The sequence below is a fragment of the Bipolaris victoriae genome (assembly GCF_000527765.1).
Source record: "Bipolaris victoriae FI3 unplaced genomic scaffold scaffold_12, whole genome shotgun sequence".
Classification (NCBI taxonomy): domain Eukaryota; kingdom Fungi; phylum Ascomycota; class Dothideomycetes; order Pleosporales; family Pleosporaceae; genus Bipolaris; species Bipolaris victoriae.
In genome coordinates this window covers 255317-279363 of record NW_014575380.1, presented here as the reverse complement: position 1 = coordinate 279363, position 24047 = coordinate 255317, and the positions used below count along the sequence as shown (strand labels likewise).

Sequence of the window (24047 nt, the reverse complement as noted above, 5' to 3'; positions counted from 1 at the left end):
CTGCACCCCTACACTGTTTGTTTTGTGAGATTTGCTCAGATGACTTCGGTTTTCTTTTTTCTGGGTTGGAGTTTTTGTGACGAAAGGGTCCGGCTGTGGATTTGTAGTTGGATGGAGGTCAAGGTAGAATGTGGGGGACGTGATAACGCGCTCTCCTGCACGGCGATGATACCCTGCGCATTATAGTGTAACCGCTTCTGCGGGTGTTGTATGTATTTTCTAATTAGTCAAGAATGTTAAAGCAGTCAGTATGGAATTCTGAGTGTGCTAGCGTGACGAGAGTAAAAGCATCAGTTTGTGTGCACTTGGAATGTCTAATTGGTAAGGTACATGGAGGGTGAGAGTGGGGTTGTGCCTGGCCGGCTTTGGAGGGCCACGCGCCATGGGCATTTGCGTCATCGCACGGCTAGGCCATTGCTCTAGCACCATGGGCAAACTGGGACAGCGTTTGTTGAGCACATTACGAGCATCTCACCACTGTTCTTGTCGCACGGCCTTGCAACGCGAAACTGGGCAAAAGATTGATTGTAGTTTGGGCAGTACAAGAACGAGGAGAGAGCGACTCCATCCACGGCTATTCGACCAGCTTGTTCAGCGACCAAAGACGACATTCCCACCCTCAGGATTGTGCGGGGTAATCGGTCAGACGCACATACGAACCATGTCTTCCGACGCCGACTACGCGGCGTTTCTCGACAAGGCGAACCAAGACACGGGGTCAGGGGACGTGAAAGAAGCATCGCAGAAGAGCTATGGGACCAAGAGCGTCAACACGGCAGTTCCAAGCGGACTCAAGGAAGTAAAGGAGTACTACATCAGTGAATCTGACGAGCCGTTTGAGCCCGTGGCACTCGAGTTTGAGGGCAGCAGCGTGTCTAGTGGTAAGGGTTGCCCTTCTTTTGCTATTTTCCAACTTTTCATGCTATGAGGAGCAGACGGAGTTGCTAACGCTGGGCATAGAGGATCTGGCGAAGCTCCTTGGAGGCAACAAAGTAGAGGAAGTCAAGGGCACTGGGTTTGAGTCACAATACAAGGGCGTGATTGACGCGGTGAAGCTGGCGACCAACGGTACAGTCAAGGTGTTCCGTGTTGAGCTGGAAGGCACGCGGGCAGAGTACTACGTTGTAGGTGTGGACGAGAAAGGAGGCAGGATTGTAGGGCTTAAAGCACTGGCTATCGAGTCGTAGTGGGGGGGGGGGCGGTCGGGACCGGGCATATTCTTAGCACAAAGCGAACGTGATGGGCAAGCCAGCAAAGGCGCGAGGGTCATTGCGCGAATAAAGCCGATTGAAACGTCGTAGTGGCTGGGATGGCGAGGTGGATATGCAGCGGTAGAGATGCTAGGTAGTGGAGCATACCGTTCACAGAGGCGACGATCAAGATGGTGTTTTATTGGAAAAACCTGTGTACATGACGTGTGTGCAGCCGAGTAGCCCAGGCTTGGAGAGGAGGCTGGCTGGCTGGCGTGGTGTTGACAGGTCTTTGGGAACGGGACTTGGTCGACGGTACCGTGGGCAGTGATTAAAAGCCGAGCCAGACAGGTATTTCGGGGCATGGGGCAGGCAGGCTCAGCCTTGCGGTACTGGGGATGTGACATGGGCGCATTGATTGGCCGGCTGGGGTGACGGGATTGCGCCAATCACGGGTAAGCCACGGGCGGAGGTGGCAGCGTCGGCAGAGTCCAGAAGCGCGTGGGTGGTGCTGCGCGTTTACGAGCTTTCATTTCGGATACACCCTAGCTCAAGCCTCGCGCGCCTCGACGGCAAGCCCGCAGACGGACACACAGACAGGCAGACAGGCAGACAGACAGATGTCAGGTTCAAAAAAAAAGAGAGGACGATAATGGATGGGGATGACGACATGTGCAAAGAGCACGTCTTGTTTCGGCATGTCAACTGTTTGGTCCAGGCAGCGTCCATGTCGTGGGCAGGACTGCCAGCTGGTCAAAGAGCCGTAACAGAGCTGCGTCGGGGAGGCGAGCAGGACGAGGGAGGATCATAAAAAGACGAGCTAGATCGCCACGCTATTTGCGGCAACGATACGGTGGTGAAGCACCAGCGCGCGATAAGAGAGGGGGGGGTGGGCATGGACACTGACATACAGCCAGCCAGCCTCAACCGACGCCGGCCACAAAGGGTTGAAGGCATTACACCTCGACTTGGACTGCACATCTGTGGTAGCGTGCCAGTGGTTTACATACTCTAGAGGCCGTCGCTGCTGGGGCTGGGAGTTTCGCTGATTATATGTGGTGCGACGCGTAATGGGTTTGGCGATGATCCCCAGGCTATTGAAGAGGGTAAAGCAAAGATGGCATGGCGCTCTTCCTGTGCGTACCGCGTGCAGCAACGTTTCTGTAGAAACAGCAGGCTGCGCCCATGGACGAGGCTGCAGAACGGTCGCGAAAAGGAAAAAAAAAAGAGCAGCGCAAGCGATTGCGAGGCCGTCAACACTATCATGGCGGCGACGGTTGCAGCCGAGCCTGTGGTTGCTGTCGCGGTCGTCGTCGTAGTCGTCAATGTCGCGAGAGACGGAAAAGGATAGCGAAGCATGAAATCGCAATTTAGACAGCGAGGCACTGCCCCGGCTCCACCACGGGGCGCCAGGGCAGGGCTGCTCACGACTTGTGTTGAAACGTGCCGGCCAATGTCATGCCTCTGATGTTCGCCGCATGCAAGCGCCCTGTCTGGCTGTCTCTACTATGCCTGCGCCGGCGCCGTCGTCGTCGTCTCCTCTGTCTCCAGGTGGAGCCGGAGTGGGTACCAAATTCAGGAACACTCGACGCCCGAGCTCTCCCAACCATCTTGCCACTCTTTGCCCACGGCGCCCGCCGCTCTGCCTTTCTCTGCACCCGCCCCTCGTCCATTGATTCCCATCCCGTTTACGACGCACTTTTGCTTTATCCCACACGCCCACTGCTGCTGACTGCCCATCATCTGCATCTTCGATTTAGCGCCCGGCTTTTCTGTCTCTTGCGTCACTTGTTCTTGCCCGTTGAAAGCCGCCAAGCTTTTTCGACGCACGCGTTCCTGGCCCATCGCCCTTATCCCGGCCGCCTCCCCCCCTCCCAGTCTGGGCCAGGAGCCATTCGACTTCCCCTTGAATCTCCATCTCCCTTTTCTCCTGCCTCACGACACGACACCAGCTGCGGTTCCCAGCTGTCTTTTTTGCTCGCCGCCTTTGCACGCCCTGCCTCTACCCGACAATAGGCCCTGCAAACAGGAGTGGAGGATTCCTTTGTTTTCCACCGCCAGTCGTGTGTCCTCGCAGCCAGCAACTCTTTTTGGAATTCCATCCGCCACCTGAATACCGGCCAATTCGTGCTTGCGACACTCGTTTCACCCAGCAACAACAAATATTATTCATTCCGCCTCCTGTCTCGCCTACATCACTTGGCCTCTGGTCTGCCACGGATATCTGAATAATCAGATAGCTTCACCGTCCACTATCGCTTATCGCACACGCTCGCTCACTCTCTCACGAACGCCATGATGCCCCAATCACCAAGGGGAGAAGGCCCTCCCCACCTCCGCCTTAACTCGGGGAGCCAACAGCCCAATACCGACGACCTCCCCACACCGTCGGTGCGACCAAGCACTTCGCGAACAAACACCGCCCGCTCGTTAACACAGCCCATCCGCCCTGCAACTTCTCAGAGCGTCGGCGCGCCCCATGTCTATGCCAACGCTTCCGTTGCAGAGTCTGCTGAGATGCTACTACCGCCTGGAAGACTACGACCCAGATCCTATCGGGACGAGTCCCCGCTACAGTCTCCTTCAGGCCTGTCGTCGAGGCGTACGAGCTGGAGTTCAGACTTTACCGGAGCGCCCTTCGCTTCGCCCTTTGACGACTCGAGAGCCCCATCCCGCGCTGGCAGTGAGGACGATCTGAATACGCAAACCGTATCTGAAAAGTTCAACATTCTGCCCTCTGCCGGACTTTTGCTTTTCCCTGAAGACGTTGAAAAAGACGATTACCTGCATAACCCCGATCCCAACGACAAGGATAAGAGGGACTGCGACGTCTTCACCCGCAGAGGAATAGTCAACGTCGGCGGTCTCGCAATTCTTGCTCTTGGCATTCTCATGCTTTTCGTCGGTTACCCGATTCTGTACGTCCCCGATTCGGATACATTACACCTTGGCGATACTGACCTGTTTTTACTAGGACCTTTGTTGAAAAAGCCACAGCACCAGAACGGACGCCATGCTCAGGCAACCCGTTGTGTATACCGGGCAAGCAAGAAGAGCCACTACTCAAGAACATTCGCACAGGCCTCATCGACCCGGACACACCCAAGGAAGCCATGACCCGCATTGGCGCCAACGGCGAGAAACAAGTTTTGGTCTTCTCCGATGAATTCAACACCGATGGTCGCAGTTTTTACGATGGTGACGACCCGTATTTCCAAGCCGTGGACATCTGGTATGGCGCAACTATGGATTTGGAGGTAAGTTTTGTTGAACTCCTTGGCGTCCCAGCGGCACTAACGCTTTCCAGTGGTACGACCCCGATCAGGCTTTCACTAAAGACGGTACTCTGAACCTCAGGTTCTCGGCGGAGCCTAGCCACGGTCTCGATTACCGCTCCGGTATGGTCCAGTCATGGAACAAACTCTGCTACAAGGGTGGTCACCTTGAGGCCAGCATCTCGCTCCCAGGACGCGGCAATGTTAGTGGTTTCTGGCCCGGTTTCTGGACCATGGGTAACCTTGCCCGTCCTGGTTATCTGGCTTCTACAGAGGGCTTGTGGCCGTACAGTTATCATGATGAGTGCGATGTTGGTATCACACCAAACCAAAGCTCATACGACGGTCTCAGCTACTTGCCTGGAATGAAGTTGCCCGCTTGCACATGCAAGGGAGAGGATCACCCATCTCCTGGCAAATCTCGTAGTGCACCGGAAATTGATGCCCTCGAAGGTTCAGTTCATTTCCTCGGCCCCGGAGAGAGCAATGCCGTCGGTGTCGTTTCTCAGTCCTTCCAAGCTGCGCCTTTCGATATTTGGTACCAACCTGACTACGGTAATGATGGCACTTTCTAGACCCTTTTATCTTTGACTAACTTGAGGCAGACTACATGGAAGTCTACGACCTGACGGTTACTAGCATGAACGCCTACAAGGGTGGCCCTTTCCAACAAGCTATTTCTGGTTTGACTAACTTGAACAACGACTGGTATGACGGCAAGCAATACCAGACTTATTCCTTCGAATACAAGACCGGATCCGATGGCTTCATTACTTGGTATGTTGGTGAAGACAAGACCTGGACCATGAACGCTCCGTCCGTTCGCCCCAATGGCAACATCGGCACACGTACCATCCCCGAGGAACCTCTGTCGATCATTGCCAATTTTGGAATGTCGAACAGTTTCGCAGCCATCAACCTGGAAGAAATTGCCAAGGACCTTCCCGCTACTATGCGAGTAGACTACATCCGCATCTACCAGCCAGAGGACAATCAGATCGTTACTTGCGATCCCGAGGGCTACCCTACTACCGATTATATCAAGAAGCACCCCGCAGCTTATATGAATCCCAACCTTACCAACTGGTGAGTCGCAATATTACCACGAATTGGGAGCACTACTAACATACTCTAGGAAATCTACTCCATACGATTGGCCCAAGAACTCGTTCATGGACGACTGCCAGTCATGAGCCCATGGCCTTTCCGGGAGAGGGACTGCCGGATCTCGGTCCCCAACACATTTTTCCTTTATGTCGACTACCTAACGTGGCCACGCCAGACGAACATACCCGCACAAATGGATTGCATTGCAAAAGCACGTTTATAGACCACTTCGTTTTTCGATTTCTTTGCAAGGCCTGGGCATTTTGCACGGACCCTGGGGCGTTTTATCTAGGATTCCATCTTATCGCCCAACCACACACGGACAGAAATTCTACTGGCATATGCATGTTGTACGATTCCCTGTTTGGGGTCAACATTGCCCGTGCTTTTGCCATGTCAGTTCTCGTTCACCGGCTGCGACGGATTGGGCCTTGGTCCATGTATCGGAACAATACGGCACTTTGTAACATCCTCAACAATGCGCCTTTGTACATTACAGCATATGACTCATCATACATGGCCTGTATCAAGCATCTTGCGAGTTTTGGAGCCCGTTCGTCCTTTTTCCTTGAACCTGGGGTTGGAAGGAGTTGCTGGACACCGGTACCGATCTCGATCATCCCTTATCTATTATTTGCTTCTTCTCTGCCACTTGTAATGCCTCGACACTTGTTCCACCGCTTTTTTGTTTTTTTCCTGCTTTCGATCAGATACCACGCATATGGAAACAACAGCAATTGCTCAATGCTGCAAGCGACACGTGGTGAGGAGGGATTTCTTCTAAGGTTCATCTTCATATCTTTGTTTTTTGCTTTTTCTTTGGTTGGATCTCAATCATTGTGCATGGTTGGAGCTTGGGAGTAATCAAGGACAAACAATGGAAAGGGGGGGTTGATGATGGAATGAAGGCGTGCTTGAATACTTGAAGCGATTTTGTAATGTATAGCTGAAGGGGAGGATGGGATAGGAGGAGGAGCGATACTAGATTGCGTGAGCTGGGATGAGTTGAACTATGTAGCATATAGGACGAAGTTGAAGAAGCAGAGGACGAATACAATTGGAGACAAATAGACAGAAAGAGTTATCCATGAGCATAGTTGTTCTCGTTTTCCCCCTCCCCCCTCCCCCCTCCTTCAGACATGTTTTGCAATGAAGAGAAACGTGTATGTAGAACTAGACGTGTTAAGGATCTATATGCTTTTTTGACGTTTTCAAACATGCATTTCTTTCTTACTTTCTTTCCAAATGCTGCAGTACAAGTTGGAACACGCTACGTAGCAGGGGGTGGGATGTGAATTGTAGTTGGATTAAACCGCTGTCCAAAGGGGAAAAAAAAATAAGCGAAATGCATGTAAGAATATAGCACGGGGNGGGGGGGGGGGTGCTGCATTGGGACGGAACTGGGGGGTTTGTCAGCCGATAATATGCATGTATGCGGCGTATGTTGCCCAACTTCACTTGAAAAATCATGTGTGATAGTAATTTGATTTCAATATATTTTTTTTCGCTTATAAACTGCTCAATAGAAGAGAGAGAGAGAGAGAGAGAAAACACATGTGTGTAATATTCTAGTTAAGAATTTCTACGTTGAAGCACAATGCCACCGCAAAAAAAGGGTTTCTTTAAACAGAGACTTTCCTAAAGGCCAACGTCTTCCTGGGATCAGGCATGGATTGCTTTCCGATTTCCATTTGGGGATAACGTTCCGTCTCACCGTTTGGCATCTTGACGTCGTACTCGAGGATGAGGCGGGCGACGATCATTTTGATTTCGTTGGCGGCGAAGAAGCGGCCGGGGCAGGCGTGTCGTCCGTAGCCAAAGGAGAGGTTCTCTTCGTTAGTGGTGACGAATTGATTGCGGGCAATGTCGCTGGCTTTACCCGAGGAACGCGCGTTGTAGGCGCGGAGTCCGTCAAAGGTGTCGGAGGAGGGGTAGACGGATTCGTCGGTGTGGATGGCGGCTGAGGGGACTTCGATGAGGACGCCTGGAGGGATGTACTGGCCGTTGCTGAGGGTGATGCCTTTGAGTGTGCGGCGGGTGAAGGAGGCTGTAGAGAAAAGAAAACAAATTAGCATGGAAGTGTTTCTTTCCCTGAGGTTTTTTTGTTTTCCGGAAGATAAATGATAGGTGTTGTGAGTGATTTTACTTACTGATACCGGGAGGGTAAAGTCGCATAACCTCCTTCATGTAGCTATCTAGCTTCACCATTTGCTGGAGTGCGCGGAACGTAATGATACCATCATGCTCAGCCATGGCATTGCGGATTTCCTCTCGAAGCGACTCAATGTATTCAGGTGTAACAGCAAGAGTGTAGAGGATATTTGTGGCGGTCATGGTGGTCGTGTGGATAGCGGCAAAGATAATCGCAAGTTGGTATTTGGCGAGCACCGCCACAGACTCCTTGCCATCACTTCGGTTGATCATCCACTGCAGCATATCGTCTGGCTCCTGCCAATTGGGATCTTGGGCTTTAGCAGCTAGTCGCTCGGCGACAAGAGGCTGCAGGATTTTCTCGGCTTGCTTCTCACGGTTGCGAAGGGCAATAAGTTCTGGTGTGCGTGACGCTAGGAAGGGTTTTAGCCACGGGCGGAGCTTTTTGATTCCGTTAACAGCATTGATGAGGTCCACAGTGTAATTGCATGCAGCGTCAAGGTACTCGGGATCCTGAGATAGCTCTGGGCCAACAAAAATGCGACCCGAGACCTTGGCAACGACGGTGACTAGCTTTGCGTTGATATTGACTTCAGTCCAGTCATCGCATGGTGGCATATATTCTCTTAGCGCGGCATCGACGTCTTGACAGATGATTGGATTCAATCGAGCTGTGATGGTGGTCAGCAAAAACTAGCTCGCATGTCATGGTGCTTTTTTTGCCTTGAAATCTTACGTAGTGCTGAAGTAAGTTCGCTCTTGACCACATGGATGGCCGTACTACCCTCGGTTTGCAGTCTTGTGTATTTGACTTCCATATCCTACCAGATGAGGTCAGTAAGATTATTCTATTCCAATACAAGGCATATGTTTAGCGCACATTCTCTATGGCCTTTGGAAAGCTGAGGACATCGTCAGGGATCTTCCGAAGCTCTGGCAGCAAACTTCGGGGCACAATGACGTTTTCTTGGCCTGCAGAAGGTGTAAGCAATGATCTGAATATTTGCTTTTAGGAAGGGGGTCAACCTACCATTCTCATTGATAAGTCTGAAAACGCTATCTTTGAACTGATCATGTGGTCAGCAGATGGGTTTTTGGCGAAAGGTGGAATGCGTTGTACATTGTGGTACCCATCTCGATAGAGCTTTTTTGCTGATGCTATGAATGCTTGCCGTGCCTTCTCACCCCCGTCCGGGCTAGCGGTAGGCAGTTTCCCAAGTTGGGCCTTGTTCTGGAGTTTGGGGAGCAAGACACATGCGGCAAAAATCACAGCAGCTATGGCTGTTGTCTGCAGCGTGTGCACTATCTGCGCAACGATCTGCGGGTCCATGCTGGTAGGGGACGTCGTAGGTGATTGTGCTGAAGTTGGGAGTGAATTATCTATGGAGGGGAGATGCAAGATATAGGAGACCCCTCTAAGCGATCCCCCGGCTTTATCGCTGTGCATTAAGCTACTCGCGTGGGCCGCGGCCCTGAGAAGAGAGGAGCGGCCATCCCCGAGTAAGTATACGGTGTATACGACGGCAGACACGGCCTATGCGGCTTGTGTTTGGACATGTTCTAGGGTCTTGGCGAGAGATCTGCAGACAGTCTCCACGACGGCTTTTTTCCACTGGCACAGCCGTGGTCATGACCGACTCCACTACTCGGTTTCGTGCCTGCACGATCCAATCAAGTTGCTCGGAATACGTTCAGGGATTCACAGTAATGTAACCGTGTCGGTGTACTTCGTTGGACTTGATATGGTGGCGAAGCTGTTCTTGGTCACTGCCCAGACGTTGATCAAAGCAAAGATTAGCAAACTGGTAGATTTACTGGCACATGCTCGGTGCACATGAATGCTGGCACCGCTGGTGAGACTGGCGGCCTAGCAAATGCAAAGTCAGCATCAGCAGCGAGACGACAAGAGAGTGGAGAGAGTGTCTGTGGCTCAAGCCACTTATTCATCTAATGAGCTCGGCTAATGAATCTTACAGTGGGGATGCTTCATCAGGGACCAGCATCCTCTAAGCGCAGTCAGGAGGTGCATGACGCCCATACAAGTCCAAATCCTCGTCATAACAAAACCCGCTTTCCTCGCCAGCCACTAGAACTTGTTATTGCCGTAGCACAGTGCTCAGCGGATGGTACACTTACGGTGTTCCACGGCATGTTTGTCAAATTCAGGGCACCATCGTCGCGTGGCTAATTTGTCCTTACACGACGGCGTGTGCTTAATCCACATTTGATTAGGCCGCTACTCCTCGTCTCCAATCAAATATCCATGTCGACTCGGGAATCTTGCATCCATTTTACACAACGGCCAGCCACCTCGCATTCGGTAAGCTTTCACGCTAACAACTCCAATCTGAGCTGCATATCATCTCGCTGCTGGCAACTTTCTTTTGTTGCGTCTTACCCCTTGAACACATACGTTAGCATGTTGCAGTATCTCAACGCCTATGCATGTATGGCAGGGAGACGAGTCGGTGTCTTGAATCATTCCGAATATTCGCATTTGTGAGGTAGATACAACTCATGTTGCACAGCCAAAATATCGCTCTGTTCCATCATCATCATCATCATCATTAGTGCGCGGGGTCGCACCTTTTCGCGTTAGCATCGACACTAGCACTAGCAGAGCGGATGGCGCAGCAAAGACATTTTGTGCATTGAACGGTCGGTTACGCGTACAGCGACTGTCTTTACTGGCCTGTGTATCTACCGCTCTAACCGACCAGCCTTTGGGAATACGTGGACAATTGCTGTCTCCAGCAACGGGATAATGTCGTGCGTTGAAGGCCGTATAAGAGCTCGATAGCAGACGGTACACGTCCGCCCTACAACTTCTCAGCTAGTACCATGGGTCCTGCAATCTCGTCTCTCTTCTCTTTTCCGCTGATGACTTCAACAATCGTGAGCGCAAACAGCATCGCGGTGCCCGGTCTATATACAGAACGTCAGCAAACTTCCTCGGTGCTTCAAGGGAGGCCTTATGTTACCCGCGACTCGTGATGACCTTTCCATCCACGACCAGTCGATCTTCACTGTACTGCCAGCCCCCAACTTTGATTTCTTCTGCCACACTCGGGTGACTGGTGACCCTTTTCTTCTCTTTGTCAAACTTCTTCGTTGAAGCGACTAGTGCAGTAGTCGCTGCACAGATTGCAGCAACCCACTTCCCAGCCTGTTGGAAGTCATGAATTAGTTTCAAAACGGCATCGCTCTCGCAAAAGGTCTTCGATCCCGGTCCGCCCCCAGGTAGAATGAGCACGTCAAAGTGCTCATGAGCAGGTTGCAAAGGGACAGAGTTGAGATTCGAGTAGTCAGGTACAATGCGGATATTACGTGACATGCTAGAACAGGTCCTCAACTTGTTAGTAAACTCGGATGCTGTTCATCTATCGAGTCGTGACTGACTGGGCATATGCTTCGTTTTGGAGCGATACACCTGCACTCTTGACTTCGAATCCCGCTCGGGTCAACACTGGAACCATGTGTCAGCGTCTGAGCCCAGCTTCGTCCTCAGTCGCCTGCTGTCGGCATCGCACAGCCATGGCTCCGTACATACCATCATAAGGAGTGACAAACTCAATCTCTTCAGATCCATCTGCAACAAGGATCAAGGCTTTGGGCATCTTGGCTGATGTGGCTGAGTTTTGCGGTATCTGAAAGTGTAGTTGAAAAAGGCTCAGCTAAGCGTGGACCTGGGTATGCTGACATCCTGATGGATGACGGAAGGGTCGGCCCACGGGAACCAGTAGACTCTCGGCAACGACAAGCCGGGTAACGGACCAACGGCACCTTCCAACCGTGCCTTCTTCCTCCACTACAAACACTGACCAATGCGTTACGCGATCAATTGTACGTCTCTTAATGGCATCCAAAGAAGATTAAGGCACAACTCTTAGAAATGCGCAGTCAAGCTTGTCAATACAAATAGCATTCGCTTCTTGCTGCGGAATGATCGTCTACTAAAACCATCAAGGATATTAGACAAAATGCCCAAAAAAAACATCATATATACATCCGCCCAGTGTGCTATATCCAGTTACATAACCCGAGTTGTCCTGATTCGCCCCCATACAAAGAGAGCGTTGTTTACCCCATCCCAGTGTCATTGATACCACAACATGCAGACATGCATCTTGCATGCATTGCGGATCCCAGGATATGTCTCGTGAGCTCATGTAGTGGAAAAATGGTCGTCTCAAAGATATGATGCCAATGGATACAAACAGGCAGCCCTTATCCACCTCTATCCAACATCTTTCTCTCCTTTGTGAGACATTAGAGCGGTGTGCAGCCTCATGGAGCGCCTGCCTCCTCCATCTGCTGGCCCTTTGAAAACAGAAAACAAAAGCAAACAGGGTATGTCAGAAAACAAAAAGCGAGGCCATGTCTATCGTTGCAATACATTGCATTGCCAAAGGCTGAGGTATCAAAGGCAAATGAAAGACATTCAAAAGACGAGCAAATGGCTAAAATGGGAGCCTGGCTGTTCAAAACTCCAAACACCAAGGCCATTATTGTAAAGCAAAGCAGTGCGGGTCGTAATCAGTCCCGAGGGATGCCAGGATGAATGTTCGGCGTTGGTCCCAAGTGGGGCTATAGAGATGTATGCAAGAAAATTTGCCGTAATCACAAGCTCATGGTAAGCCATTCCTACACGGAATTTGTTAGTAAAAAAAAGACATATCAATGTGGACACAATGTGTACATACCCATTCAGCAGGACCGGATGACTGCAGACCCTGGCCCATTGCGCCCATGGGAAGAGCACCAAGGCTTTGTCCTGGGAAGGGACTGGAAGTTGCAATGGCAGTATCTTTTCTGCGCAACGGCGCCCTTCCATTAGTGTCGTCCGCGTCAGCCATTTCCAATTCTTGTGACTCGCTCTTGCTCTGACCACGGTTTCGCTTGGGTGCAACAGCGACACCGCGCGTTTGTGTCAAAGTTACGGAGCTATGGGACTTTGGTGGGCCCGGAGCAATGGGAACTACACTGCTTGGTTTGGACGAAGTCGGTGTGGTAGCAGAGGACAAATTGCTGGAGCCTCCGCCGGCTGAGCCAGTGGATTTTGGAGACTCCGAATCAGCCGCCTTGTGCGACGTGGGCGTCGTGACTGGTGTGTGCGCAATGGAATTCTTACGGGAAGATTTCTTTGACGAGCGTGTGGATGCCGTACCCACTGGTGCGTTGCCACTACCGCGATTGCGCTTCTTGATGACATCGGTCTTCAGCGATAAAGGCCGAACCACGCCGTGCAGCTTCAAAAACAGGCCGCATGCATTGCAAAGTGGGTGCCCTTCGGGGTTACGGCGCCACAGCGGCGTTGTTTGGGTGAAGCAATTGGTGCAAGTCGTCGGAGCACCACCTTCGCCTTGTTTTGTTCCACCAGGACTCTGAGGTCGCGACGGAGCCGCAGAGTTGAAGCCAGACTCTGGAGGTGAGTTTGGTGATGACACGAGGCCGTGCATGCCCTGATGCATCATTCCAGCTGCATTCGGGGTTGAGCTGGTGCGGGGTATTTTCTGGCGTCGTGGATCGGTGCCTCTATTGCGTATGTCGCTTACAGAAGCCGCCGAGCCATGGGTCCGACCAAGGCTGCCCCCGGGACTCCAATGATCTTGCGGTGAGTGAACCATTTCGGTTCCACCAATAGTGACAGTCTTGCGTGGCGGGCCAGCAGGATAGCGCGCTTGCATGGGATTGAATTGGTTGGAGAGGTTTGTCTCCCACTGATATCCCGTGTTGAAGTCGATGGAGCTGTCGTCCATTTGCGAGTATTCCTGTGGTGGCATGGTACGGTCGGCGAAGGCGCTTCCCTCGTCGTCCTCGGCATCGGAGTCGGCGCCAAAGGTGAACATGTTCTCTTGACGACCCATTTGCAACTCGTGTTGTTGGCGCAAGGGCAGGTTATTGTGAAGCACCTGCGACGGATCGACGTGGTTTGATTGGCCAAAGGATGACACTGAGAACGGCAACGAGGAGCTCGCGCTCGTCACTGGGCTGAAGACGGAGTCTTGACCACCGGCTCCAGGATTGAAGATGTATTGCGGTTGCATCGACGTCGATAGGTTTGATGGGCGGTGGGGTCCATAGGAAGCGCCATGCTGTGAGGTACGGATGTCCATGCCGCTGCGATCAAAGTACATTTGGCTGTCTTCTGAGATGGGCTGTGGAGTCGAGACGGTAGAGGGGAAGGCGGAGCTGGGTGGAGAGTAGTAGTCGGTGGAGTTGAGCGACGAGGCCATGGAGTTGTGGTTAAACATGTTTGAGTTGAATGCGTTGTGGCTCATAAGAGGCGAGCCGACGGGAGAGAAGCCCGAGAAGCTCTGCTGGTAGGGTCCGGCCGAGTGGACGGCGGGATCTTCGTGCATCTGAAAGGTATCTAGGGAGAAGGCACCCTGACCCTGGGAGGCGGGGAAGGTGGGTGGCTGCATGGTGGTGTTGTCCAGTGAGTACTGGTGCAGGTCGGCCTCGGAGTGAGCATCGGTGGGTATCATGATGCTGTTGACAGGAGGGACCAGAGGCGAAGCTTCAGCGCGGCGCTTGGGTGGCTGATAAGGCGTTAGGGAGGAGCGACGAGGAGAGCAGAGCAAGAAGGGAGAGAGGCAAGGAGAGATAGGGAAGAGGAGGAGGAGGAGGCGGCAGCAACAAGTGAGAGTAAGAGATAAGGGCAAGGACTCACTCTTCGCTCGTCGATGCTGGTTTTGCGGACGTGTCGTGGGACGTAGCCAAATTCATCCTCTTTGCTGATGGCAGGAGGCACCGAGGGGGCAGAAGCGCGGGCGAGGGAAAGGTTATGGTCGCTGGCCAGATGCGGCTTCCTTATCGGTATCGCTGGGGCTGTTGCAATAAATGGAGCCGCATCCTCATTCGACCCTGGGGGCGATAGGCCTGCAGGACTGCCAACCGACGAAGGAAATATAAAATCGTCCAGGTTCATTGCGTCTTGGGCAGGCTGGTGTACCTGCGCCTGCTGATCCTGCGATTTCCTCAACTGCTGGGCAATGCCGCTTGGAGCGGATCGGGGCGGCGGCCTGGACGAGGCCGCTGGAGGAGGCATCATCATCTGGTTGCTCTGTGTGTTCTGGCTAGGCCTACACGACAAACAAAAGGTTAGCAGCTGGTTGAGGGAGGCAGGCTCGCTGGTAGTGGCGCAAAAGCAAATGGCGGCATTCATACCCTTTATTGCGATCCATGTCAGCACGACGCATGTTCATGGCCATCATTCGCCATGTCAGATTCTCCATGCGCTCTGCATTGGGCAGCTGTGTCTTTGCTCGTGAGTACAGTTTCCATATCTGCGTGCCTAGTGGGTCGTTCTTCTGCATCTGCTCTGGCGACTCGGCCCCAGGGCTGCCTGCATCGTTGCCGAATGCTGGAAATATGGCATCCTGGAGCACACCCCGGCGGGCCGAGTCCTGCGACGACGAAATCTCCATGGTGTCTTTGGGCAGGGCAAAGTCCATGGAAATTCTGGAGGCGGGATGGGAAGCCTCGCTGGGAAGCAGTGGTAAATGTGCAGCAGGCACTGAGGGAAGGCGATGATGTAGCTGCGTGCGTCGGCGCGTGCTCTGGATCGGATGGGAGCACCCCACGTTAGCAGCAGCAGCGGCGGCCCTCAGCTGCAACCACAGCCGAAATGGGGCTCTGGGCAGTGGGTAATTAGTGCTGGGGGAGGGAGGGGATATGTGGTGCGTGTGCAACCAGAGGGAGCTGGGCGCGGCCGGGGCTGGTGCTGGTGCTGGTGCTGGTGCTGGGGAGGGGGGGTGGTTGCAGTGGGCAGTGGACTGTGTGTGTGGGCTTGGGGGAGAGGGAGAAGGGGGGCTGTGGACTGCTGTGGACTGCTGTGCTGGAGGAGGGTAATGGGCAGCTTGCTGTGGTCGTGACCGCAGTCGTCGAGCTGGTTCACCTCCACGGGGAAGGACCCTCGATATGTTTAGGCTCGTGGACCACCAGTGAGCGGCGCAATAATTGAATTGCAGCGATTGCGGGCTACAGCATGCGACGGCAGCAGGGGGCGCTGGGTGGGTCGAGAGTCGTGACGCTGGGCCTCTGGGAGGAGGATGAGATGCAGAGGGTGGAGCGTTCGCACCCACGCAGCCCCCACCAATTCACCCTCGGTCACCAATCACGCGTGCAGCCAGCGTGGCCCTCGTAGTCGCAGCCTCGACGCAGACGCGCAGTCGGGCGTGCTGTTGTTTGGGGCCCTGTCGGCGTCTGGTCTGCCTCAGCCGTCGTCGTCGGTAGATGGATGGTAGTAGTGGTGGTGGTGGTAGTTGTGGTAGCAGTAGTAGTAGCACCATGGTCAAACAGTCGCTCTACTCTACATGGCACTCTACTCTCAACAGCAATCTCGGCGACGACGACAACATAGACACACCCACACCAAGACCAGGCCAGCAGACCAGCACACCCACGCTTCAAGCAAGCCAGCAGCAAAGCCAGCAGCAACGACGGCGGGCGGTTGAGCGACAGGTGCGCCTGCCTTGTGCTACTTGCCGCTTAGCATGCAGGCCCCGGTCCGTCTCAAGACCGCCTGAACCGTGCAGCTCATACACTCACTTGGGATCCTGGGTAACGGGCTCGGAGCCATTCGACTGCTAGCACAAGCATTGGCATGTGCTACCACTTGCGGGAGGATTTTCTTATTTTTTTTTTCTGCGGCAATTCTGGCCACCGTGCCTGGCCCTTTTGCCCTTTTGCCTCGCTGCCTCACGGTCTGCCTACCAACGCCTGTCGGGGTACGTCACTTTTCTTCCTGCCTGCCTGCATGCGCCATCGGTCTGCGTCTGTCCGAGCCTCGCTAATGTTCCCTCATTCCTCTTGACATGTTCTAGTACCGCTTCGCGATCCACAGTCGCCGTAGTCTTGAAAGCTTACGCAAATAGACAACGGCTCCGTCAGCCGTGCTATTCGTCAGCCTGCAGCCTCCCTTGGTCCGCTAATGGCGTGCAGCACCAGCACCAGCACCAGTTGCAACACCGCCCGCTGCTCGCCTACATGTCCATGTAGCCATGTGTGTACACACCTACATACGTACTATAAACTACATATGTATCCAGTACGTACGTACAGTACGTACAGCTGTGGGTGTCTTGGCTGTGCCTTTTTCCAGTCTGGGGCAGGTATGCCTTTGCCGCACTGCTCACAATCGGGCTTGGTCCCCCGACTCGCTCGACTGGCTGGCATTGTTGGTGCAGCCAGCGCCAAAAAAAACGAGACGCACTCGCCCTCTCCAGAATGCAGCAATACCTGCCCATTGTTTACCCGCTGTGGAGTATCTGGTCCGAATACTGCCGCAGCCCGCCCTTGGGCTCGGCACTTCTATCCCTACATCTCCCGACAGCCTCACGGCCTCATCTCAGGGTCTCTTGTTTACTTACCCAGACCCACCACCTTCATTAGTCTCTACTTACCGCGGGCCCACCTCTCACTGCGCACGAGCACGTGGCTGTAGTCTCTTTTGGTGATGCACAATCTCCAGACGCGCCTTACACGCAATACAGGTACAACTAGAGGGTCTGGCGCCCTCAACAGCATCCACCGCCCCAGTCGGATTGCCCTCCCCCGATTAGACGGCTCCTTGTACCGGCAACACTGGCACATCCACCCGCAATCCTTTTCTATCTCAACCCATCCAGAACCCCAAACCACTGTTCCACCCCGAGTCCACAAACACCCACACGCGGACATGTAGCCACTGCGGCCGTCGGAAAATCCGCGCGGGTCGAGGCAGATCCATACTCTTCCACATGTAACCGTTACGCACACGGTGGAGAGAGCAACATGAAACTGGCAACACTCGCATGAACTATGGCCATGGTTTGTCGGTGGTGGCAACTCTTCTAGATCTTTGCCTGCCCAGCTAGTGTATCCGTGCTTCTACTAGAGTACACACATGTAGTCCAGGCAGGGTCATACGTCAGGCAAAGAGCCATGTACATGTACCTACGGTACTCGAGGCACGTGAGGCACAGCCACGCTCTTTTTTTTTGCCGTCTGCACTGCGATCTGTGAGACTTGGAGGCAGTCCTTGAAGATCGAAGAGCGTCACTCCCTCTTGGCCTGCATTGGTTCCGGTACACACAGGTCGTCGAGTTCAGTGCTGCTCACGGCTTTCTCCACGAGCATATCATGCTGTTGTGTGTAACTAGTAGTCTGTGCATCAAAGCTTTGAACCGCACTGCTTTTGGGGTCCAACCAAGCCGTACCCACCGGCAATGTGTGTAATATCAAGGGATGCAAAAAAAGGGTCCAGCAATCTCCTGTGCATCGATACATTGATACATAGTCATTCATCTACTCACTCTACTAGATGCATACCATGGGTTGCCCTACTGGCATTACTTCGGGTACGACTCATCTACCAGCCCGCCAGCACCGGTGGTTGACGTCGTGCATCGGCTAATCTGGAGCCAGTCGTTTAGATCCCGGCTCACCAGTCCAACGGAGTTTCACATGCGAACCAATATCACAACCAAGTCATGTCACTACACTAGCATCCATCTGCACCGATTGCTGAGCCATTTCCTCCAGAGCATCTACTCTGACACAATCCAGTGCGGCCCATGGGCTCCGTCTCCAGTCTACTCGTCCGCAGTAGAGGCATGCAGGCAGGGTGTGCTCGATATTGAGAAGAGGATGTACCCCCACGTGTCTTGCCCCGAAAAGAGCAAGCGGTCAAGCCGAGCATCCCTGTCCATGCAAGCGCCCCCCCAAGCCCCCATCCGACCCCCCTCCAAAAAAAACGCCATTTGCTTCTGACTTGCATGCATAAGCTGGTAAAGTGGAGCCTGGATCCTTTGCTAAACCCGACTGAATCCGCTCTAACTTCGCTTGTCGCCGCATTGATGGCTTTGGGCACGCTACACACACAGTAGTCGTTCAACAACACGAGCCTCCTCTGCGTCCTATGCTGCATTTCGCCCTGATCCAATCTTGATTCCAAAACATCCTCCCATGCCTGCCCGCTATCGGATGTCTGCACTTGCTCTTTGTCGGAACAATCCTCGCGCGGTATTATCCGCTTTGCTGGACCGCGACCCTTAGCACTGGTGCTGGCGCAGTACCGAAATCCACACCCACACACATGCGCACCCTCGCATGTCCACACGGCACCAACGGCACCAATCAACCGCTGCAACCGCCGACAATCAATAACACCAGGGCCCCCCAATCCCCTTGCGACCATGCGGGTGCATGTCTCCTGCTCTCTCCTCGTCACGATCGAAACGCCTCGTTGGCTTGGACAAGGTTTCAAGGTCGCATGCCTTCGATACGAGACGCGGGATGCCCGTGGGGGTTGGCGTACGTGATTCATTTAGAAGACTCGAATATGGGTAATTCGGCGGATGATCCCTTGATCGTCCACGACACCGCCCTTGGTCGATCCACACTTGGGCGCACAAACGGTTGACCATCGACGGGGTCGGCCGTGAGTGAACAAAGTGGAAAAGGGTCCTTTTCCTCGTCGTGTGCTTGCTGCCGTCTCGCGTGCTTCCTCTCCAGATTCGTACAAGACTGTTCGTCAGCGCTGACATGTCACTGCCGGCCGTCTATACGTCGAAACCAAGGCAGTGGCAATACCTGTCCGTCCTGGGCCGTGACGTTTTGCTACATGATTGTCCGCTGGGCATAGAATTTCGGGAAAGATTGGTGGCGGCGGGGATGATGCTTGCGTCAGTGAGTCCGGCCGACCCGTGGATGGCCTGCACATTCGCTCGAGTGTCTACTGCGTCCGAGGACGACGGAAGAGAGGGCCGTGGCTTTTTTTTTCAGACAAAATGCTTGTTGTTGAAGACCAACCCTCAATGGCTCAAGCTTGATTTGTTGAAGGGAAAGACATCTTCAAGGCGCGCCATCTTGGCATCCTCAGCGGAATGGGGCCAAAACGGCGGAGCGGAACCAGGTCGTCCAGTGCACAGGGAAAACGGGAGAGGGAGGGGGGGGTCGCCAGATTTGCTTTCCAGCCCAGAAATGCAATGGCGGCACATGCGACTTCTTATACGGGTGCAGGCTCTACTGTCAGAGCCAGATCGTGCAGTGATACCATTGCGCGTTATCATTGCGCGATTGATAGCCGTATTCTTAGTGGTGCTTGCACCACCCCCTTTCAGCCTCACATCCTCCCTCGTCACCGTCCGAGCAGCCAATAATGCTTGCGAATGCATGCAAACGTGGTCGGTTTGGGTACAGTCCACATATCCAGCGAGTAGGTGGCCTTCCTATTGTGGATGTGAAACAGAGATAGACTATCTCCAGATACCTTATCTTACGCAGGGAAATGTATACTGCGGCTGTGCGCGAAGCAATGAGCATCGTTTGGCTTCCCCAGGCACACGCCCTGGCGAATCAGCGTAGTCGATAAGAACTCCAGACCCTGCATCTTGTTGAGTTGGCGAGACTGTGCTTTTGCTATTGTCGTGTCTTGGGGCCTATTTGCGGCCATGATAACTAACGTTCTCGCCGTCGGCCGGTCGTGTAAGCCGGGCAATCAAAATTGCGATTTTTCTGAATGATCGTCGCAAGTGGGTTTGGATAAGGGGCCCCCACAGTATTTTTGGGGAGGGCCTAAAATCGGGGTGCGGGGATTTTATATCGCGGTATGTGAGTACATTGCTGGGTGGCTATACATTTTCATCCATACCATGCCAACCCAGTATCGCTGCAGGGACCATCATATGCTTCGTCGGGTATCTGCATACATCCCGATGATTCCGTCTCTCAAGCATTTCCTGCCGTCCCCTTGCTGATATCCAAGCGCCCTTCTCCGTGGGGATGGTGACATCCACGCTCCCTATCTCGTCAACCGGCCTGACGTGACGTGACACAGAGATTGCCAATCATGGCACCGCCTTGCCCTGTTTGTATATTCGTCTCGTCTCGGGATTCGAAGCGTGCGCGGGATACACAGCACGGTCGCTGTATGGCTTTATTTAATTCATTCCTTTCCCGCCTTCTTGTCATCCACCGCTCCGCCGCCCTTGACCGTCTCTTCTCCCAAGACTTTGCTTGCCGCCATGAACCTAGGTATCCAGTGTTAGCGCCCGTCATCCATACAGCCTGAGCCCTGCTCCTTGTCCTGGACTTGGCCGAGTATCCCAACCGTCGCAACTTACATGGCGCCAGCATAACCGCCCAATCCCCGCATATCCTGTGCCTGACCAGCCGTCATACGCATCAGACTCTCCAGGTCCGCCATGTTTGCCGTCAGTTGTGCCAGTTGCGCTTGTAGGTGAGAGAGTTGGCGCGGCTTCTGCGAGGGTACGGTACTGAGGCGCGAGCCGCCTGGAGTGTGGGAGCGAGGGACATTCGACATCGTAATCGCTATAGTCGTCGGAACCTTCGAGGTTTACTTCTGGTAGTCGAGATCGATATAGTCGTTGGCCGTCAGTGTTGGTGGTGTGATTGTTGTGGACGCAGAAGTGGGGGACGCGTCGCATTGAATCGTGGTGGGACTCCCGCGGCGAACAGGGCTTGGCGATTGGAATCTCCACTCCGCTTCGACTCTTCTGCGGCCTCAACTCCATTGCCCTTGCGCACCACCATTGATTGATCCCTTGTCGCATCATCTCACCGGACTCACATCGCGAGGAACCATGGCAACTCTCCAGACCGTCCGGCGCTGGATCATGACTGGCGCAGTCGCTGCCATCACAATAACCGGGACCATCTATGGCGCGGGGTTGAAGGGACAGCAAGAAATCAAGCAGGTATGTTGATCATTCACTTTATGTAAAGGATTGGTGAAGATTGCTTCCTCTCAAATGTACTGTATGCCTATGAAGGTAATATAGACTACTGAGCCCAATCCTGAGCGTCCAACAAACCATACGATATGCTAATGGTTTGTCTCTTTAGCAAAAACGACAGGTCCTCCAAGCCACACCCGAAGAACGGATCGCCCAACTCGAAGTCACACGCGCCGATTTAGTCCTAAAGAAGAATGAGATGGAAAGGAAAATCGCAATGATTGTCGAAAAGAGGAGGGCGAAAGAGCAAGGGCAGACTGAAGGGAGATGAGAGATCGGAAAATTCAAGCTGCATCACGTTGAGCATTTACCACATTTCCGCATAGACTGTACAGGAAAGGAAAATACCTCTGTACCCATAAGGATCCGCATGGAAATCTCTGGAGAATTCACCGGTGCTACAGAATCCATTCCCTCCTGGACTAATGCCACACCGACGACACGGAAAAGCGCAATAATAGCAACTAGAGTGGAGACTTGAGCACTGTACTCAATCTCATTTGCTAGCTTTGGACAAACACTACCGCATACTTCGTCCCGCTACCCATGGCAAAGTTGGAAGCTTTACCGAGATCAAAAGCTAGCAGCGAATCTTCACAAGGCTCATGATCAATATGCATGTCATTACATTGCACGCCAGTGGTTTTGTCGAAGCTATCATGGCCCGTCCAAATTAACCGGATCGCTTCCTGGTGCAGTAGCGTATGCAAGGGCAATGCTATTTTCTTAGAGCTACACGTGTGCTTTCACAGCTAGTGAAATCATGTATAACACATCATAGTGCAACCATGGTTACCGGAAAGTCACAGGTATTACAAATGTATTTTGCCAATTGCCCCACGGGAAGAATACATGGACGTCGATCTTCACCGAACCAAACCCCCCCTCCACATGACCTTCCGTGATGCCGTTCACCGCCCCGCCACACCTACGTACATAGGATGAAGGTCACGAGACCTATGTGTAACTGCTACATGCAGCCGTCCAGGCGAAGCGCTAATAATTACGCTAAACCCTACGCACATGATATGCCCGATGACAACATGTCTCAAGCCATTCGGCCTTTCTTCGTCTAAGGCGAAACGGACCATCTACGGTGTTACCCCAATGATCAGTCAAACATTATGCGTACTCCAGCATCGTCCTGCAGCCAAAACCAGTTTCAGTCAGAACAAGGAAATCCGGTGCTACGCCAGTTCATGAAAGCCCTATGCCTATCCTGAGATTGATTGCTGTCTATGCATTGGATTCAGTGACAGTACAGCGTAATTGCGACATGGAGATTTCAGCTAAATACTTTTTTGCATATTTCTGTTGTCAACCCGAGGCAAGTTCAATTACGAGACTGAGCCATTGAGTAACCTTAGTCTTCAATCATGCAAGATATATTTTAAGAATACACACAATGTTGCATTTTCTGTATAATGGTGTCTGAAATGTATCAAGATTCAATGATTAGGTCTCCAAGAATAGAAGAATAAAGTTTCTGAAATCCAGACGTCGGTGAAATGAAAGCCTGTCCGCGTTGCCATCAGATGAGCCCAACTCATGTAGAACTTCAAGATCAAAGCCTCAGATCTCTTGCTTGACTTTGAAGGATTCTCATCCCATGTCCCTTCAATCCCGCTCCCCGCTCTCATCCCGACTACTCCGTACCCCCATTCCCGCCATCACCCCCCATTTCCCCAGATCCACCTAGCATTCTCCAGATCCCCATCACATATCCATCTTCGCAGCCGCCTCCATACCAAAAGGCACAGCAGCACTAGTCGCAATATTATTCGATCCTAAAAAAAAACCCACTCGCATTAGCCCCATCCCGCTCAATCCCGAATCCCACAAAGTCCCACCCCCCAAAGAAGGAGAGAAAAGCGCCAAAGTAAAAAAAAAAAAGAGAGACTAACCATGCTTGCCACCCCATTAGTCCCAACACTCGATCCAGAACTCCCTCGCTCCCTCCCACAAACACCACAGCCGTAGCGACCAAACAGATGACAAGCATGCAGCTAGGTGACACGGCGGCACCAGAGGAAGCAACATGCGGCGTATTATCGAAGGAACCGCCGTCGAGGGGGAACACGGTGAGCGTCATCATCCAAGGTTTTGTCGATGAATCCCGTTGAGGAAGGTATTGGATGTTTGCTGTCGACTCTTTTTTGTTTCGCTTTGCAATTCGACTTTCGTCTTAAGAAATTGAGGGATGTTTTTTTTTTGGGGGGGAGGATTAGGGAGGGAGAGAAGAAAGGAGAAGAAGGTGGCAAAGATACATGGCAAACATGCTGGCTCGCTTTTTCAAGCCCACCCAGAGACAGAGAGAGACATTGGTGTTGTTGAGACATTGTCTGATTTAGGGGAGGGGGTCTCACACCAGGTACGCCCGCTTGGACTGTCTTACATTTTGTCTTGAATTGACTTGGTTTGAAAACACCGTGTTTTTCTTCTTCTCTCTTTAAGCTGCGGATTCATTTGCGGGGCTGCTGTGCTGTGTGGATTAGAAACAAGGTGAGTAATGTGGGTTTATCGGCTTGCTTGATTTCGTTATCCCCTGTTTGAGGGTGATGTATGGTGCTGAGCCGGGAAAC

General features: G+C 52.9%; 9 protein-coding genes across 9 annotated transcripts; 4 read left to right on the top strand and 5 right to left on the bottom strand.

Annotated features, from left to right (window-relative positions):
* Positions 1-661: 661 nt before the first annotated feature.
* COCVIDRAFT_89562 (hypothetical protein) lies at positions 662-1187 on the top strand (the record flags this gene model as incomplete). The annotated part of the gene is made up of 2 exons (XM_014704894.1): positions 662-881; positions 961-1187. The coding sequence occupies 2 exons, from the start codon at positions 662-664 to the stop codon at positions 1185-1187; spliced, it is 447 nt and encodes a 148-aa protein (XP_014560380.1).
* Positions 1188-3485: 2298 nt separating this feature from the next.
* On the top strand, positions 3486-5658 carry COCVIDRAFT_89473 (glycoside hydrolase family 16 protein; the record flags this gene model as incomplete). Its single annotated transcript, XM_014704893.1, has 5 exons — positions 3486-4108; positions 4165-4447; positions 4498-5020; positions 5071-5551; positions 5601-5658. 5 exons carry the CDS (start codon positions 3486-3488, stop codon positions 5656-5658), a joined length of 1968 nt encoding a protein of 655 aa, XP_014560379.1.
* A 1536-nt stretch (positions 5659-7194) lies between these two features.
* COCVIDRAFT_89652 (hypothetical protein) lies at positions 7195-9053 on the bottom strand (the record flags this gene model as incomplete). Its single annotated transcript, XM_014704892.1, has 6 exons — positions 7195-7619; positions 7723-8394; positions 8460-8544; positions 8604-8695; positions 8754-8790; positions 8844-9053. The coding sequence occupies 6 exons, from the start codon at positions 9051-9053 to the stop codon at positions 7195-7197; spliced, it is 1521 nt and encodes a 506-aa protein (XP_014560378.1).
* A 1489-nt stretch (positions 9054-10542) lies between these two features.
* COCVIDRAFT_89530 (hypothetical protein) lies at positions 10543-11340 on the bottom strand (the record flags this gene model as incomplete). Its single annotated transcript, XM_014704891.1, has 4 exons — positions 10543-10648; positions 10705-11058; positions 11123-11189; positions 11274-11340. 4 exons carry the CDS (start codon positions 11338-11340, stop codon positions 10543-10545), a joined length of 594 nt encoding a protein of 197 aa, XP_014560377.1.
* A 1003-nt stretch (positions 11341-12343) lies between these two features.
* On the bottom strand, positions 12344-15153 carry COCVIDRAFT_89653 (hypothetical protein; the record flags this gene model as incomplete). The annotated part of the gene is made up of 4 exons (XM_014704890.1): positions 12344-12367; positions 12427-14265; positions 14397-14748; positions 14894-15153. 4 exons carry the CDS (start codon positions 15151-15153, stop codon positions 12344-12346), a joined length of 2475 nt encoding a protein of 824 aa, XP_014560376.1.
* A 245-nt stretch (positions 15154-15398) lies between these two features.
* Positions 15399-15689, top strand: COCVIDRAFT_89589 (hypothetical protein; the record flags this gene model as incomplete). The annotated part of the gene is made up of 1 exon (XM_014704889.1): positions 15399-15689. A coding segment is annotated over one exon (291 nt), but the record flags the coding sequence as incomplete, so codon positions are not given.
* A 4980-nt stretch (positions 15690-20669) lies between these two features.
* On the bottom strand, positions 20670-21032 carry COCVIDRAFT_56582 (hypothetical protein; the record flags this gene model as incomplete). The annotated part of the gene is made up of 2 exons (XM_014704888.1): positions 20670-20739; positions 20833-21032. Coding segments are annotated over 2 exons (270 nt in total), but the record flags the coding sequence as incomplete, so codon positions are not given.
* Positions 21033-21312: 280 nt separating this feature from the next.
* Positions 21313-21736, top strand: COCVIDRAFT_23520 (hypothetical protein; the record flags this gene model as incomplete). The annotated part of the gene is made up of 2 exons (XM_014704813.1): positions 21313-21426; positions 21575-21736. 2 exons carry the CDS (start codon positions 21313-21315, stop codon positions 21734-21736), a joined length of 276 nt encoding a protein of 91 aa, XP_014560299.1.
* A 1777-nt stretch (positions 21737-23513) lies between these two features.
* COCVIDRAFT_89549 (hypothetical protein) lies at positions 23514-23804 on the bottom strand (the record flags this gene model as incomplete). Its single annotated transcript, XM_014704887.1, has 1 exon — positions 23514-23804. The coding sequence occupies one exon, from the start codon at positions 23802-23804 to the stop codon at positions 23514-23516; it is 291 nt and encodes a 96-aa protein (XP_014560373.1).
* Between the last annotated feature and the right edge of the window lie 243 nt (positions 23805-24047).